Source organism: Pholis gunnellus, assembly GCF_910591455.1.
Source record: "Pholis gunnellus genome assembly, chromosome: 13".
In the NCBI taxonomy this organism is placed as follows: Eukaryota; Metazoa; Chordata; class Actinopteri; order Perciformes; family Pholidae; genus Pholis; species Pholis gunnellus.
The window spans coordinates 14,474,955-14,490,511 of NC_136540.1; the positions used below are offsets into that span (position 1 = coordinate 14,474,955).

The window sequence follows — 15,557 nt, forward strand, 5'->3', positions numbered from 1 at the left end:
GTTGCTCATTCTGGCTTCTCCACACTAAGTGCCTACAGTCAACATCTCTCTGACCGGTGTAGATCAGCATGACTGAAAAATAAATTACTGCACAGCCAGATTAACTGAGCCAGATGCACACTTACAATTATAATTGACTTTTCAAAAAGGTATACTGACTAACAGCCCAACATAAGCACTTCAAGCTACACAGTCAACAAGTTAGCAGAAGTCCACTCATTTCAAATAAGGGTGAAACTCAGCCAGTCAACTGCCTTGTCAGCAGAGAGCAGGACGACGGCATAACTTAACTTTTTCAGTGGTTGTATAGTGCAAATTAAGTTGAAACCACTCAAAGTGTGTTAGATCGCTGTCACGTTCATTTGGAAGAGGACTGATCGTGCAACACTTGTGCTTACCATTAGCATGGTTCCAAATATTTTCAGTGATTCAAACAGGCCTGGTGTTGTGCTCTGCCTGAGCGAGTCAGAGCCGCAGAAATAGCAACAACCATGAAAAATAGTGAGAGCAAATGTGCCAATGGCTAAAAATGGCTACAAGCAGGGATGAGATTGACACAGCTGTACAGGTTTGTTGTAAGTCGACTTACAGAAATAACAACTCTCACTTGTCATACTGAGTACTCAAACCCGATTGAGTGACAGGCTAACATAACACGATAAGACTGGAAAGCGCATTCCCTCACTCTCCCTCATGTGCTCCAGTTCCCCCAGCAAGCTGTTAAAACATCTTACTACCCAATTAAAACTCCATAAAAACCCATTAAAATATATTGAAACCCTTTAACATGGCATGCCATGCCCTTAAGACCATTGCTCCACTTCCTGCTTGCTTATATTTTAAAACCCTGATCTGTTCATTTTCACTAGCCAACTCGTTACCTCAACCAATATCAAATAGCAAAAACATGGTATATTTCAAAATTAGACATCTGCGTATATGCAATAAAAAAGATCTTAGCATTACTTGCAGCACATTCCAAACTGAGATCCATCAACAAAGCTCATGTCCGTGTGAACATCTGTTACAACAATGTGGATTCGGGCTGACACCATTTGTGTTTGAGCATATCTCTATCTTGGATGACAAAAGAAAGTGAGAAACAATGTGTGAGAGCTTTGTGAAGAAAAGACAGATGTCTGTCGTAAAGGCTGAGTCAACTGCAGGAACCGTTAAAGAAATTAATTTGTTCGGTTGTCTGTGAGCTTGTCTTTTTTCGGCTTTGATGATTCAGCGCCAAAGGAATCATTGGGCTGTAGTTTGAAATCTTTTGTGGTTTATTGTTTTTTTTTGTTAAGTATTGACAGTTGACCTGTCATTCCAGACGACAGCAAGCGTCTTGTATCTGACTAACAGAATATGTGTCTTGGGGATCAAAAGGCCCAGTTGTGAGATTTCAGATCAGGGGTCAGAATGCCGGCTTCGGATAAGGAAGAGGAATTAAATGAACGCATGTCTAATCCAATACAATCACTTGTAATTTACGAAAGTAGATAAGGCCGCGGATGATCCAGTCTGGGGTGAACGAGGACATCCACAATTCAATTTTGCCAAGGGACCATGTACAATTGAGAACACAGGCTGCAGCGCTGAAGTAAATTGATCCCACAACTGAGAGCAGAACAGTCAAAGATAGACCTACCAGTAATGGACAGTTTGTTTAGTATCCGACCAGAGCAACAAAAGTTGGCCTTGTGTTGTGTTTTGTCCTTCCCTTTGAAATGCCCTGTGCATTCAAGTGCCTGTTTGCAGTTGTTTTTCAGGGCTTGTGGAAAACATGGAGCTGGGATGTCTTTACACGGAACAAAATCTTCTTGTGCTCTCTCAGCCTTAGAAAAAAAAAAGCAACAAAAAACTGCAAAATCTCCCATTTTGACACCAAGTAGTTAGATGCCTAATAGTATTGCCATTTCAAACAGCCTAAGACAAATTAGATCTTTGCAACATCATGGGAAGTACAGTCAAAGGATGAAGCATATCCCATCAAGTCATACTCGCTGTCCGCTCCCTTGATCTGCTACAAGTTATTGCACCATAGATCCCCAACTAATTTATTACAGACCATCATGTTGGCTCAACATTGCAGTCCAAGCATACCCTCACCATATTGTACGAAGTAGGCCGTATATGCCTGGGGAATTCTCTCAATCCGCTTACCAGAGGTCTGTACCAGTTAAGTTATCCTCAGCGTGGAGCATATGCTGACTTTTTTTTTTTCTTCCCTGTGATGCTGCAGTGTGAGAGGCACATCTGGCAGTTCAGTCATCTCAACAGTAATTTGCCTCGCAATATGGTGTTCAAGGGTTGGTTAGGACCGTGTCATATTTTTTTTATTCTGACATTCTCATTGTTATCTGGCCTCATTTTCATTTGGATGGCAGTTTGTAAAATGCAAGGAAGTCAGTCATGTTGCCAGAACAAGATGTGAAAATGTTCTTTTTCTATCTGTTCTGTTGCTAGACCAAGGGGCACTGAAACTTAAAAGTGTTTTTTTAAGTAATGCTTTAAAGTTATATACTCTTTGCGCTTAATGCCAGGAGGTGCCACAAGGCAAAATGCCAGTGATCTAATCAGCCTCATTCAAAGTAGGGATACTGATATCCTCTCTTCAAAGAGCCATTGGGTTCTGAAGACCTAACTATTTAACTGTCCTCTTTTTGGCCATTCTAACCATAAGTCTGGTTTGAAGAGATATCACAGTGACCACCATCCCTACATTTTAAAGCAGAGAGATCAGGTTTCTGAGTTAAAATTGCAGAATTAAGGTCTCTGTGGAAGCAAGTGAGGGCACTATTTGTGTTGGTGTTAAGTTGAAATTATATTGTCGCCATTCCTGCCTGCCTTCTGTGGAGGAAGCGAGCTGTCTCACATTCAAGCTCTTTAATTAGCTCACGCAAATAATAAATATTGTGTGCTCCTCAGCTGCAGATGAATCCCTGTCTCATTTAGTGGGACCAGCCGGTGTAATATCTGCTAACCTTTTCTCCATAATCACTGCTTTGTAGCTAAATGCCATGAGCTTAATTTTTACATGGGGCAGGCAACTTCCAGCATGAGCTGACAATTAAAGAATCAACTTTGGAGAAGCTCCAACTCCCTCTTATCACGATACTATGTCTCAGGTACAACTTGAACAAGGGTTGGGCCACTGGATGAATAATTTATGGATCGATGGTGGACTGTATCTGTATATAATGTCCCCACTGAATTTAAATGACTTGAGTGAGAAACACATTCCGGTCAGTCAAGCAGAATTTTTTATTCTCAAAATCGCTACCAAGACACTTTTAAGAACATCTGGCTAATACGATTAAAACCAAAACTCCTTGGAAACTGCATTGGTTTCAGCATCCAAGTGTGTTGCGTCTTGCTTGAATGTATTTCATTTCTTATAGTAGCGAAGCAAGAAATATGCTCAAATAGCTTCATGATTTATTTAGACCGTTTCCCAGAGCTTTGGTAAATGTGTGCTTGTTTTGTTCTTTTTCAGTGCCTACTGTACCACTGCTGTTTTCTACTGGGAATGCACCACATACTCTTACTTTTTCAGCAGTTTTTGTCTAGATTGTGAGGACTTGTACTGTCATTTAAAAAATTCATAATGGCTCTTCTGGGATGGTGGTTGCGATGTCCCAAGTTTGGTAAGACTTTTGTTGAATGCCACCCACCTTCCTCTCTCCGAGGTTCATCGTGTTCTTTTGTAGATGCATAAAAATGTCAATTGCAATTAGGATGGCAGACCTAGGACATACTGTAAAGTGACGCTGAAACCTAGTCGGGGCCATAAGTTTGCACCGGTAGAAGGAGGAGCTCTGGATAGTGCCTCAGCTGAACTTGTTAAAGCGGTCGGCTTTTTGCGGGGTGGCTTTGCACTGCTCCCTCCCCCTGCAGTCTAGGGAATTGCTGCCACCTTCAAGTGCAGCAAATCCTCAGACGTAAGTGTGTTAAGCCCCGTGTGCTTTGCCGAGGGTGGAAATGAAGACAGGCTACCCCTATGAAGAATGATGACTCCTTCAAGAGGCAGCTGTCCTATTTTAAGCAGGCGGCACACACTACAATGTGCTGTCTGACTCTGCCTTTCCCTCCTTCTGTTTTCTTTTGTTCTTCTTTCTCTTTCCCTCCATCTCCATCTCTGCCACGGCGAGGAAGGACCTTCGAGATTGGGGTAAATAAAAGTCACAGGATGTGAGCAGAGCCTCAAAGTCAGCGAGAAGATAATGTGTAGTCCCCCCTCAAACATCTTCAAGGATGGAAATGTTATTGATGCATGTTAAGTCCTTTGGGGGTTTCACTCAAAGGACATTTGGGGCCTTTCATCCCTGACATGAAGGTGGAGGGAAACATTATTTAGGCTCCGCAACATGATAGAGGTTTCTCCTTTCAGTGAGAAGCTTGAAAGGGAAAAGTCATCTTTCTCCACCCTTTGAGAGAGAAGCCTCATAATTGGCTGAAATGGCTGATTTTTTTTCATGCCTACTTCTTGAGGTAATTGGTATTTATGAAGTATTTATGGTCCATCTTTGCCGATGTCAGCTGCACACAGAGCAGGATGTATATTTTCTAGACAGAAGAGAAACTTTTTTCCCCTTCTTTCCCTTCCCCTGGAAGAAAGGTGGTGCTTTTTTTTGTTTTGCCATTCAGATTCATAAATTCAGCAGAGTCATGCTTTGTTGCACTTATATAACAGCCCGACCAGGACCAAGGGGCTGTTATTAATGTGTGGTTTCACACCAGGCTGCGGTCCCATCTGTGATGGCGACTTGAGGGATGTAGACACCACTTCTGCTGATAAGTAAATTGTTATCATGCAAATAAACCATAGAAACAATAAAAATGAAGAAACTCATGGGATGGCATTGTCGGTCAGTTGGATGGTCAGTCATTCAATCAGTTTGTTCCAGATTGAAATGTCTCAACATCTATTGGATTGGAGGAAACCTCATACAGATGTGTATGGCCAACAGTGGATGGGATTGATTGACCTTGGTGTAATTTTTTGTTCAGTGACCATGACGTTGATATTTTTCTCTGTTAATTTGGTCCAGGTATCCAACCATCCCAGGTTCCTATAAGCTGTGTTCATCCACTGATGTTTCATTTAGCTTTGCCAGCAGGTTTTTGTCTTTTTTTTTCTTTTCCAGTGAACTATCTCAAAATAGTCCAAGAGTTTCTAAAGAATTTGGCTCCGACATTTTTGGTTCCCGGAGTTAACCTAATGAATTTTATAATCTGACTTGTCATCTAGTGCCATCAGCAGACTGAAATGTCTGAACAATGTGTGGATGGAATTCCATTTAATTTTTACTTCACAGTTACCCTCTCAGATGTAAATAATTGTCCCACAATAGAATCCTCCACTTGTCATACCAGTGAAAAACACATTAAGGTTGTTGGGATCGCCAGTGTTTTTGGCAAGCTGGACAATGTAATAGCAACGCATAACAGGAGTATCCCATCTCTGTCAGGGGTTGGTGGGAACAAAATTGTGTGTACTTTGTGAGCTGTGTGTTTCCCTTTGTTATGGTGCCCATATAGTTCAGGCTTATCTTCCTGCTTTTTCTTATTATTCTGTTTATCCTACTGTACAGCTATATCCACATTCTGAGTGACTGAGCTAATTGTTCATGCTCATGCACTCTCTGCAGATTCAATTATACGCCACTCTGGGCATCCTGAAAAAAAATGAGGGTGGGAAAAAAGGGATGTGTGCTGAAAGTGTGGGAGAGTGAAAAAAGTGAAAAAGGTAAAAAGCGAGAAGGGGCTTGAGAAGGTCGTGGAAAAGAGAGGGTAAAGTTTAGAGAGGAGAAAAAGAGGAGGACAAGAGCTAAGAAGCAGGAGGGATAAATTAGAGAGGAGAGTAAGAGCAGTCCCTTGAGTCATATATTTATGTAAGGGGGAAATATGCTCACTGGAGTGTGCACTGTAATGGCACCCCTCTGTATAATGATCAGTGCTGACCTCCCAAATAAGAGGATTAGTTTGTGCCTGAGCTGGCCAGAAATAATGGACCTCACCTTAGCTTAGCTGAAGTTTGACACAGCAGAAAATAGATAGGGAAATAACAATACCTCAGCAACTGGAGGTTTGCCTGAACCCTCATTCATCTGCATCACCATTGTGTCAAATTGGACATGCATTCCTGCATATCTGCCGGGTTCATGAACAGATGGCATAAACGCACTGGACCCATGTGGATAAAATACTGTAGTAGAACCATTGAAATAAGCTGCTGCCAACTGTAACATGTTGCAGAGGTTTTCTTTCCCTTTTCCCCTATAACAAGCAGTGCAATGAGTTGCTGTTTCCGTTATTTATATGCAATGTTGTCCACAGGAAATGAGCTCTCGTTATTGGAGCTTTCAGGCAGGCAGTGAGAGGGCATGTCGGAAGAATATTGTGGCTCAGCAGTGAATGTTGTGGCTAATGTCTTACTGCAGGGCACGCTCTCCTTTTGTGTGCTCTGAACCAGCAGGATTAAAGCATCCATCTTGCTTTCCCGCTTCCCCTAATGGTATTAGGAAAAGGGTGGATAGGTTTCAGTATTCCGTTAAGGAATATCTGATATGGGGACTGGCTGATTCCATTAAGTCAAAAGCAAGGTGGGGGGGAATGAGTAGCCCTACTGGTGTAATAGCCTCTGAGCTGCATAGCTCAAAGTGGGGCATTTCAATCTGGAAAACTCCTGCATTACCACCCCCACCCACATAAAAACATATATTACACACTCATTACCAAAGGACTCTACAGGGTCAGCGTGCAATTTCTGCCTCAGTGCAGATCTCGGTCATCCTGCGTTGTGAATAACAACAACAAAACACACGACATCCGTCTTTCACGCGATGCATGCTGGGGATGGGCTCCGCCTCCATGTGATCTAGAGCAGGATAAAGAGGTAGGGATAATGGACGGATCGATGGACTTTAAAGTCCCAGTGAAACAGAAGCATGAGCCGTCTTTAGCTTCTGTATTTTGACATGTTTCACAGTGAAACATGAATATTTGAGCAGTGTATGGTTACAAGAGGGATTTAAATCAAATACTTTCCTTTTGATTGGACCACTAAGAAGTGGGGGGCAAAGAGTTTAGTGTGATACAGAGCTATACCCGTCGGATCCCCCCCCACACACACACACAAACAACTCCCTCACCTGTCGTCAGATCAGAAGGACTGATTCTACTTCTTAGCTCCTGGGTAGTACTCGCAGATGAACGGCGCCCGGCCTCCCTCAATGCCACTAGTGCCAGAGCTCCCCGCTCACCTGCCGGCAAAACTCAGCAGGATGTTCGTCTTTGTGTACCGCCCGCACTGCAGGAACAAAGAGCTGGTTGAAACGTTTCCCTCGAATGAAGTAGACATCTTAAAGTCTCATTTGATTTGATTTGATTTGACGCCCCTGAGTGCAGGATGAGTCATCAAGTATTTGAAACCCTAACAGGAGCTAAATATGCTCTAACTTCCATTTCACTGGGACTTTTAAACTATAGTCTACAAGGTTTAACATTGAAAGTTATCTCGTAGATTATTAATTATTTGAATTATTGGCGCTATAAAGAACATACGCAAAACATTTGAGTTTCCTGTCCTGAGTTACAAAAGCCATATACTAAGGGCAATTTCAGTGCAAATTCAATTGCTGCTTTATTTGGAAAATGTTAACACCATAGCATTTCATATAAAGAGTTGTGGTCGCATTCATTTTAAAAAGCCTAATCTGTTCCTCTCTTCTACAAAATGGAAAGTTAAACTACAACTTGTTGGTTGGACATCAGAACAATGCCTCAAAAATGTATCAGATAATGGCCTGCCTTACGGTGGCATATGGGGAATATGTGACGCTGTGAAGATATTTTTCAGTTTGTTTTTCACATTCACAGTTTGCAGGGTGTGAGCAAGCTACATGTGAAGGGAAAACAGCCATTACTGTTGTATTGTATTATTTTGTGTCACATAATAATAGAGAGAGCAGAACATTTATTTGTTCACAGAGTGGACAGTGACAGAAGCATTTATGAAGTCCACACTACAACACCAATGTTATGTTTGGGAATACTCTGTCACACCTTGTCTAAGCACATAAATGTGATCAGTTTAACACCAAAAATGTGCTTTTCTTCGACCCACGGGTATCAGAGGTCTTGTTTTCCATTCTAAAACTCCTGAACTTTACAGTTTAAGATTCATAATTGCCAAAATTGCAGTTGCTCTTTCTCTCTTTTTGTTTTACGGGCTTGACTAGTTGTCGTTGAATGATGAGCAAAATCAGACAAGTCTTAAATTAGATGGGTATTATTTCGACCAAAAGAGTAGTCTTGAGTTATGTTACACTCGAACGACTCCAAATGGATTTCTAATGCATTACGCTTAAGGCTTTCATATCGTGTGGGTGGGGGTGGCAGAAAACCCGAATCAGTTTCTTGACTTCTTCCACTTCATACAGTTGAGTGGTCAGGTTATCACGCCGTCATTTGGTGTCTTCGCGCCACCAAGGCCCAACGCTGTCTGGAGCCATTGGGTTTCCATTACCTCAAATCCATTCCTCTCATTTAAAATTAATGGCATTGGACCTTCCCTGACCCCAGAGGTAAGCCTGGCCAAGTTTTTTTTTCTCTTCTAGAACACCTTGGGGATTAAGTTGTCCTCTCCTTATCAGTTCTATCAATGAAGATGGTATGGTAATCTTTGGGGGATCACTGGATCATTCTACTTTTCTCTAAAGAATTATTGTTTTTTTTATATATATACAGTATGTATATGCAATCCATCAGTACAAATCTTTACAATTCCAATCTCCAATTCAGAGCAATACATTAATTTTCTAGTGATGATGTTCGAGGATAAGGCTGGTGCTGTTTGGTATTTCTAATTGTATCAGCAAATCTGTTGAAAAGACCATAACCAACAACGTTTAAGTCCCAACTTCCCCCCGAGTCTGTAGCACTCAGCCCAAGCGTAATGGTTTGTTGACAATGAGAAAAATACAAAAAATCACCAGCCTTATCCTTGAAATCCAATTCTAGGTGCACTGACATGGAAAAGCTAGGGTTAACATAGCTGGAGGAAATGATGGAAAGCAACAGTTTTTCAACTGTGTTATAATTATATCAAATTACTCTCTGTGTGAATAACCTGTTCTATGTCATTTTCCCTTTTATGGCAGCTGGATAGACATTTAGACAATAGAGGCTCTCATGAAATGAAGCTTATCCACATTTGAGCACCGGCATTTGTCCTCTACATTTCTAGTGATAAGTGTACACAATCTACCAGATGGTACTGTAAACACACACTCCAGAATGTAGAATTCCACTCGTGTAAAGGGCCCCGATGCATAATGTCACACTGTTAAATGCTGAGCTGTATTACTTTTGCTAATTTCTCTTGCTGCTCTTATCCAGCATGATAAATGCAGGCCTATCGGTTCAAAGTCATGGAATGCGCAAGGCCGTGTATTCAGCCACCACCCATGACATGGTGAATGGTTAGGAGGGGTGAGGATTGGCGGTTTTGGAGACATTATCCTGGGCTCCCTGTACCCCGAGGACACAGCCATTGGTGGTGGAGGGAGGGTTCCCGGCCTTATTAGCAGGACAGCTACCAGCTCTCTAATCACCGGGTCTCAGAGACAGCCGGAGGTAAAGGGAGAGTGGATGGGTGATCAACATCCAAGTAGGAAGGAGAGAAGGAGAATAGGCAAGGTTTATACCCCAAAGATTACATCAAATGACAGCTGCTTTACAGAAGCAAATCCTTTTGGTGAGAAGAGACGAGTGCAGATGCTGTCCCACGGCACATTGTTGGTGATGAAATGTAGCGGCTTTGTGGTTGCATCTAAGCAACCACAGCTGGTGCCATGTTGAAAGCATAGAGGCTATATGCAAAAAAGACCTGCACAGATAGAGGTGGGTCAGTTGCTGAAGTCCTCCTCCGCATACGTTGTCTCTAACAATGCTACCAGACGTTGTGCTTTGCTCATATCTCCAACGTTTAATTGAATCTGTAAAATCCCAGAGAGTCAGACAGAATGACGGGAAGGTAGATTGATAGTGTACTTTTCTAATTGCTCATGCAGGCATGAGGAGATTACAAGGCCATATTCATTCAAAGAAAAAAGTAACACTTTCAGTCACAGTCTTACAACAGTGTTTTGGAGAAGGCAAATAATGATACTGTTTTTCGTTTTTTCTTCCATTTTGCCTTTTGAAATTGTGAAATATTACAGGTAAAGCAGCTTTATTCCCGTCTGGCAGCATATTTTGTAAACGCCTCGAGTTTGCGATACAATAAGGAAGTGCTACAGGCGGTAAATAATAGATTCATATTTCATCAAAAAGCTTTGATGCAGCCAGAATCCAGGTATGGTTGTAACCCCAGAGCTCATTGTGATAGAGCACATTGTGTTCCCTTCTCCACACTTGATTTACTGCTGTGACTGGTTTAAAAGAAAAACAATAGGATTGGTGCTATTGATAATTAGTTTTTAATGTGCCACACTCATCATGTCCAATTTCATGCCCCTTAGGCTGCTGATCACAGATTTAATCAACACATTATTGCTTGCTATACTTAAACTGACTAAAGGCAGGCTTCTTTCTCTGTGTGTGTGTTATGGTGTGTGTGTAGGTGTGTAGGTGTGTGTGTGTGTGTGCAGGTGTAGGTGTATGCTGGGAGTGTAAAGAAGACCGAGTGTTAGCGCGTGTTTGTGTGACCGTGGAGCGAGCGAGGGAAGTTGTCAGCATGTGCATCCATCCCAGCGACGTCCTTCTTTGATAGACATTGAATGTGTGTTCCAAGCCATTAACCAAGAGCTACGTTTGAAGATGACGCGCTTGGAAGCGCGTTGTGTTGTGTCGAAGGAAGCCATTGTTATTATTGTGTTTCTATGTAGCGGAGAAGAGAGTGTCCAGGCCTCCCTCACCTGATGAATACAGATGAAAGCAGGGCTGTTATGTCCATTTTTTTTTTTTTGATATACCACTCTTATAACACCTGAGAGTTTTTTAGTTTTTGTTGTTGTGACTATGTGAGGTGTGTCTTTGGTTTTATTATTATACAAATGCAAAAAGTCTTTCAGTAGAGGGACCAAATACAATGAAACATGGTTTTAAATTCATAAGGGGTAAAGGTCATGTCCATTGCAGCATATCAATGTATTTAGATGCACTGGTAGTGCTATGACATTTAATTATTTATTTTTGCATTTATTAAAAACAACATAGGTTAAGTGATTCATTATATAATACATTTATTTATTTATGTATTTATTAATTCACGTATGAAACCATTATTTTTTATTTGTATTGTTTACCTATTTGTATTTATTTTATTCTACATTCTTTCTTGTATATCCTTTTTTTACAAATCTTTATGCATTTCTGCTTCATTATACAAATGTGGTGGCTGTCATTCAAAGTGTTTCTTTATGTGAACGTTTCGCCCACTGGCTTATACAGTATATATATATATATATCTTTTATACTTTGGTTTTGTTTATAAAAAATATCTTTCTTGTTTAATTTTTGCTGACGATGATGATTTTTAACTCTAACTCACTTCCATTTTTTGTTCTTGGCTGCTGCTGGTGTTGGGCTTGACAACGACTTAACGAGTTGATTTCACAACAAAGGGACTGTAATAAGTTGTCAGGCTTGTGAATGAGTATAGATGAAGAGAAAGAAGAGACAGAAAATCGGGAGCCAGTTCATCTCGAACGGCTCAGCTCCCTGGCTGTGAGTCGAATGTAGAGAGAGACATCGTGAGGTGGTGGAGGCCTTCATTATATGCAGCTCGGGCCCTGGTGAAACCCTGGTTAATGTCCCTATCATCTCTGGAGTGGTCCAACGTCTAGCTCTCTGTCCAAATGACTCATGTTTAATGCATCTCTGCAGTCCTTGTCATTTAACCTCACCTCTGGAGGTTGTAGGTCGGGGTGGAATAGCGAAGGATCCCACAAGACCCACAAGGGGCAAAGCGACCGTGCAGTTATTCTTCACCCGCTCTCCATTTACTTAACATGGGGAGAGCTGCTCCATGGCTCATCTGTTGCTGAGTAATCTCCCCAAAGCAAACCCCCCTCTCCACATCACACTGCATGAACCTGAACTCGCGGGTGGTCTGGGTTGACTGTGTGGCTCTCTGAGGCACTTTGTTACACTGCTTCCCGTGTGCTACGGCTGAATGCTTAAGCAGGAGACAACTGATGCTATCCTGGGAGACTTTATGACTTACTCCTTAGTCTTCAGATGAGCACTCCAGTTTATAGCTTTGGTAAAAGCCTTTCAGGTGTGATCGAAGGCTGCCAAACTCCATCAACCTTATTCTTTTTGGTTTTCTATGATTTTTTATATTCTATATATATACATATATATATATATATGTGTATATATATAAATATAAAAGGCCTGAAGGGATGGGCTATCAGTCTTGCTGGCTTGGCAGATTTCTCGCTAAATTTAGCGACCTTTGAAACTAGTGCTGTTTTTCGTTTGGTGCATTTTTAATAACTAGCTTGCTCTTGTTGGTTTCCCCAATGTTACCGGACCCGAGCTTTAAGCTTGCAGAGGTACATGTCCAAGCAAATAGGGAACAATTCAACAGGATACATCTTCATCATTGCTGTGTAACGGGATGTAAAAGAGCTTGATCTTCACGCTGCATTTTCCTCCGATTTTCACAGCTTACATGCAAAGACTACCTCCCTTTCACTCCTCGTCCTCCCCCCCCCCCCCCCCCCCCCACACACACACACACACACACACACACACACACACACACACACACACACACTCTCACACACACACACTCACACACACCCACTCAATCCCTGCCTCTCAGTCTTGCTTTGGATAATGGTAATTAGAACATCACCATGATTGAAATTTGGCAAAAGTTGAAGAGGAAATAGGTTTTCTAATCAAAAGCCGCCTCGTAGCTGGAATCCATGCTCACTTGGCTGAACATTATTCTTCAACGATGGGGGCCTAAACGGATGCCAGATTGTATACTGAGGGTATGTTGGATTTCATACACATGCCCCAGTTGAGCCTGATTTAGCCACTTATTTATTTAAGTGTGTGCTTTGGTGTGATTTTTATGATGTTAAGATGAGCAGATTGATAACACTGCCAAGTCTGTCACTTAATCTAAAGTCTACAGTCAGCAGCTTGCTCAGAATAAAGACTGGAAGCAAGAAAGACTAAATGAATTCCACCTACAGTACGAGCGCCGCTAAAGCTCACTGGTTAACATCTTTTATCTATTTTGTTTATCCCATACAAAAACCCATTTATAAAAGCGGAAAGTTGCGCTTGTATGGGGGTTCATGTGCTCGGCTGTCTCTTGGCTCGGAGCAGTGGCTTCCTGCTGGTTGCGTGGCAACCTCTCGCTGTTGCCTATGGTGTCACTTCCCACACATTTACTAACTTGAGCTGACTCTTTTCCTCTTTCATTCCGCCGATGCTTGAAAGACAATGGCAATGTTGTCGTTAATGTGTGCTACAGTTGAGAGTCTTGGTGTGTCACGATGCTAACTCAGTAGACGTGTGGCATGAAGCCAAATATAGATACTAGCACAAGATGACATCTTCGCAGGACTTGTAATCTGCCACATTTTGGTATTACCTCATAAAAAACAGTTGGATCAAAGCCCATTTGTAAATGAATGTGCCTTTTGGAGTTAAAACCTGACACTTAAACTTCAAAAACTGTCCGTTTCTCAACTCACTTGTGGTGTTATAATGATTTTCCTTTTGCAGCGGGAAACGGCATGAATGACTTTTCTTTGCTTCTTATCTGACCATGAACCTTGATGCAATGGCAAATGTCAGGCAATTCAATTTAGGTGGGGCTTTGAATGCTAACCTCCCTTTCTGTTTTTTCCCCCCTCCCTTCTGCCCTTCCCCATCTATCCTTCTCTTCCAACACAGGAGCTGCCCAGGACCCAGGTAAGCCTAAGTCGCTTCTTCTGTCCTTTCCCTCACCACATCCTCTCACCATGTTCAAGCCTCCCAGCTTCTGTCTATTTTTAAAACGTGTTCCACTCCGCATCCAGCGCCGGTGTATTGCGTACGACCAATCCACAAGCTTCCACTTTCCGTTTCTCTCATTCTCTCACACATTTAGTTTTCCATCAGCCTCTCTCGCATTTTTTCCACAAATATATTTTTCCAAATATCATGTCGCTGCCATTGCCGGGGACTGATGCATCCGCAGTTGCTTACCCTTGTTCTAAATAACGCTGTAGTGTCCTAGTGTGCACTGCAGTCAACCACACAGTGCTGAGACAGAAGTCTGATTCCAAAACAAAACAGCGTTTTGTCAAAATGACGAACACTTTCAAAGACACTCCTTGTAAGTAAGTCTTTTAAAGTTGTAGTCTTTGTACAGACACTGTGCATTTATGTAGAAGACTTTTTTTTTTAGGCCAATTGCTGTATCTGCTTTTGTGTTGCTTTTCATTGCTGTGTCATTTTGATTAGCCATTAATTACTAATTATCTCACAGGTTTCATTCCTGAGATGAATGTTGCCGTTTCTGATAAACCGTATTCATTTTTAACACAAGTCCTTTTTGGTAGCTGTAGCTAAGTTTTGTCTGTCGACAGCCAATGATGAAGTTCATGTTGACATTCTGCTCTGTTTGTTTGGACTTGCAGCAATCTGTTCATTGTGTTGCTCACAGCGTCAATGCACTTATACATGTTGACATTGTCCTGTCCTGAGAGAAATATCTGAGAACCACACGTTCTAAGAGGTGTTATAGAAATGCAATATAGGAGTGTGCACCTCTTTTGTCTGTTGCCATCAGTAGCTTTATTAACAAAAAACACATTCATACGTCCCTCTCAGCTCCTCTGTCCATATGAATCACTGCATGTACTGCATTGACACAAAGCAGCACATTTTCATTGATTAAAAATGACCAGTTTAAAATGTAATCTGTAATTCTAAATTCTAAATGCTGTTTTTATACACTAATTAATTCCAGTGCCTTTTACTTCTACGTCTGTTATTTTTGCTGTTAAGCTGCTATCAGTTAAACTCCTGCGTATGTTTGGTATTGGCATGTATTGGTTTGATGATCAGAACAAATATTGGAAGCAAGTGAAATTGACCATGAGTAACACACTGTTCTCCTAAACAATATGTTCCCATACGTCCCAATACTTTTTTTAGAGAAACATATTTTTACCCGATTATGTTTGTTTTAGACGTATCACAAACACGATTCTAGTCAGTCCACGGAAGTCAAACAAACACAGGACTTGCACCAAGCAGGCTGCTATTCGCATGCAACCAAAAATTAAAGTTACCTTATCTGTAACTTCAAAAAAATAACAAACGTACTTATTTTAAGCCTAAACATCAGGTGTCACTAAAAAGGTAATTGTGTTGCCGGAACTTTGTTGCATTATTGTTTTGTTTCAATTTACAATGTTAACAATTTGTTTAAAACTGTGACCATAATCTGGGAGAAAATGCATTTCCCCTGTAACATATATGAGAATGCAGACTAAGTGTATAGTAATGTAATGTTGTAGGAGACAGCGTTGTGAGTAGCA

General features: G+C 41.5%; 1 protein-coding gene across 1 annotated transcript in view; it reads left to right on the forward strand.

Moving 5' to 3' along the window:
• The window catches only part of cadm1a (cell adhesion molecule 1a), a gene marked incomplete at its 3' end in the record, with an annotated part of 349,787 nt that overhangs the window by 227,834 nt on the left and 106,396 nt on the right, over positions 1-15,557 (forward strand). Inside the window, exon 2 of the mRNA XM_079172305.1 lies at positions 13,924-13,941. Within this exon, the coding sequence (XP_079028431.1) occupies positions 13,924-13,941 (18 nt within the window). The remainder of the gene's footprint in view (positions 1-13,923; positions 13,942-15,557) is intronic.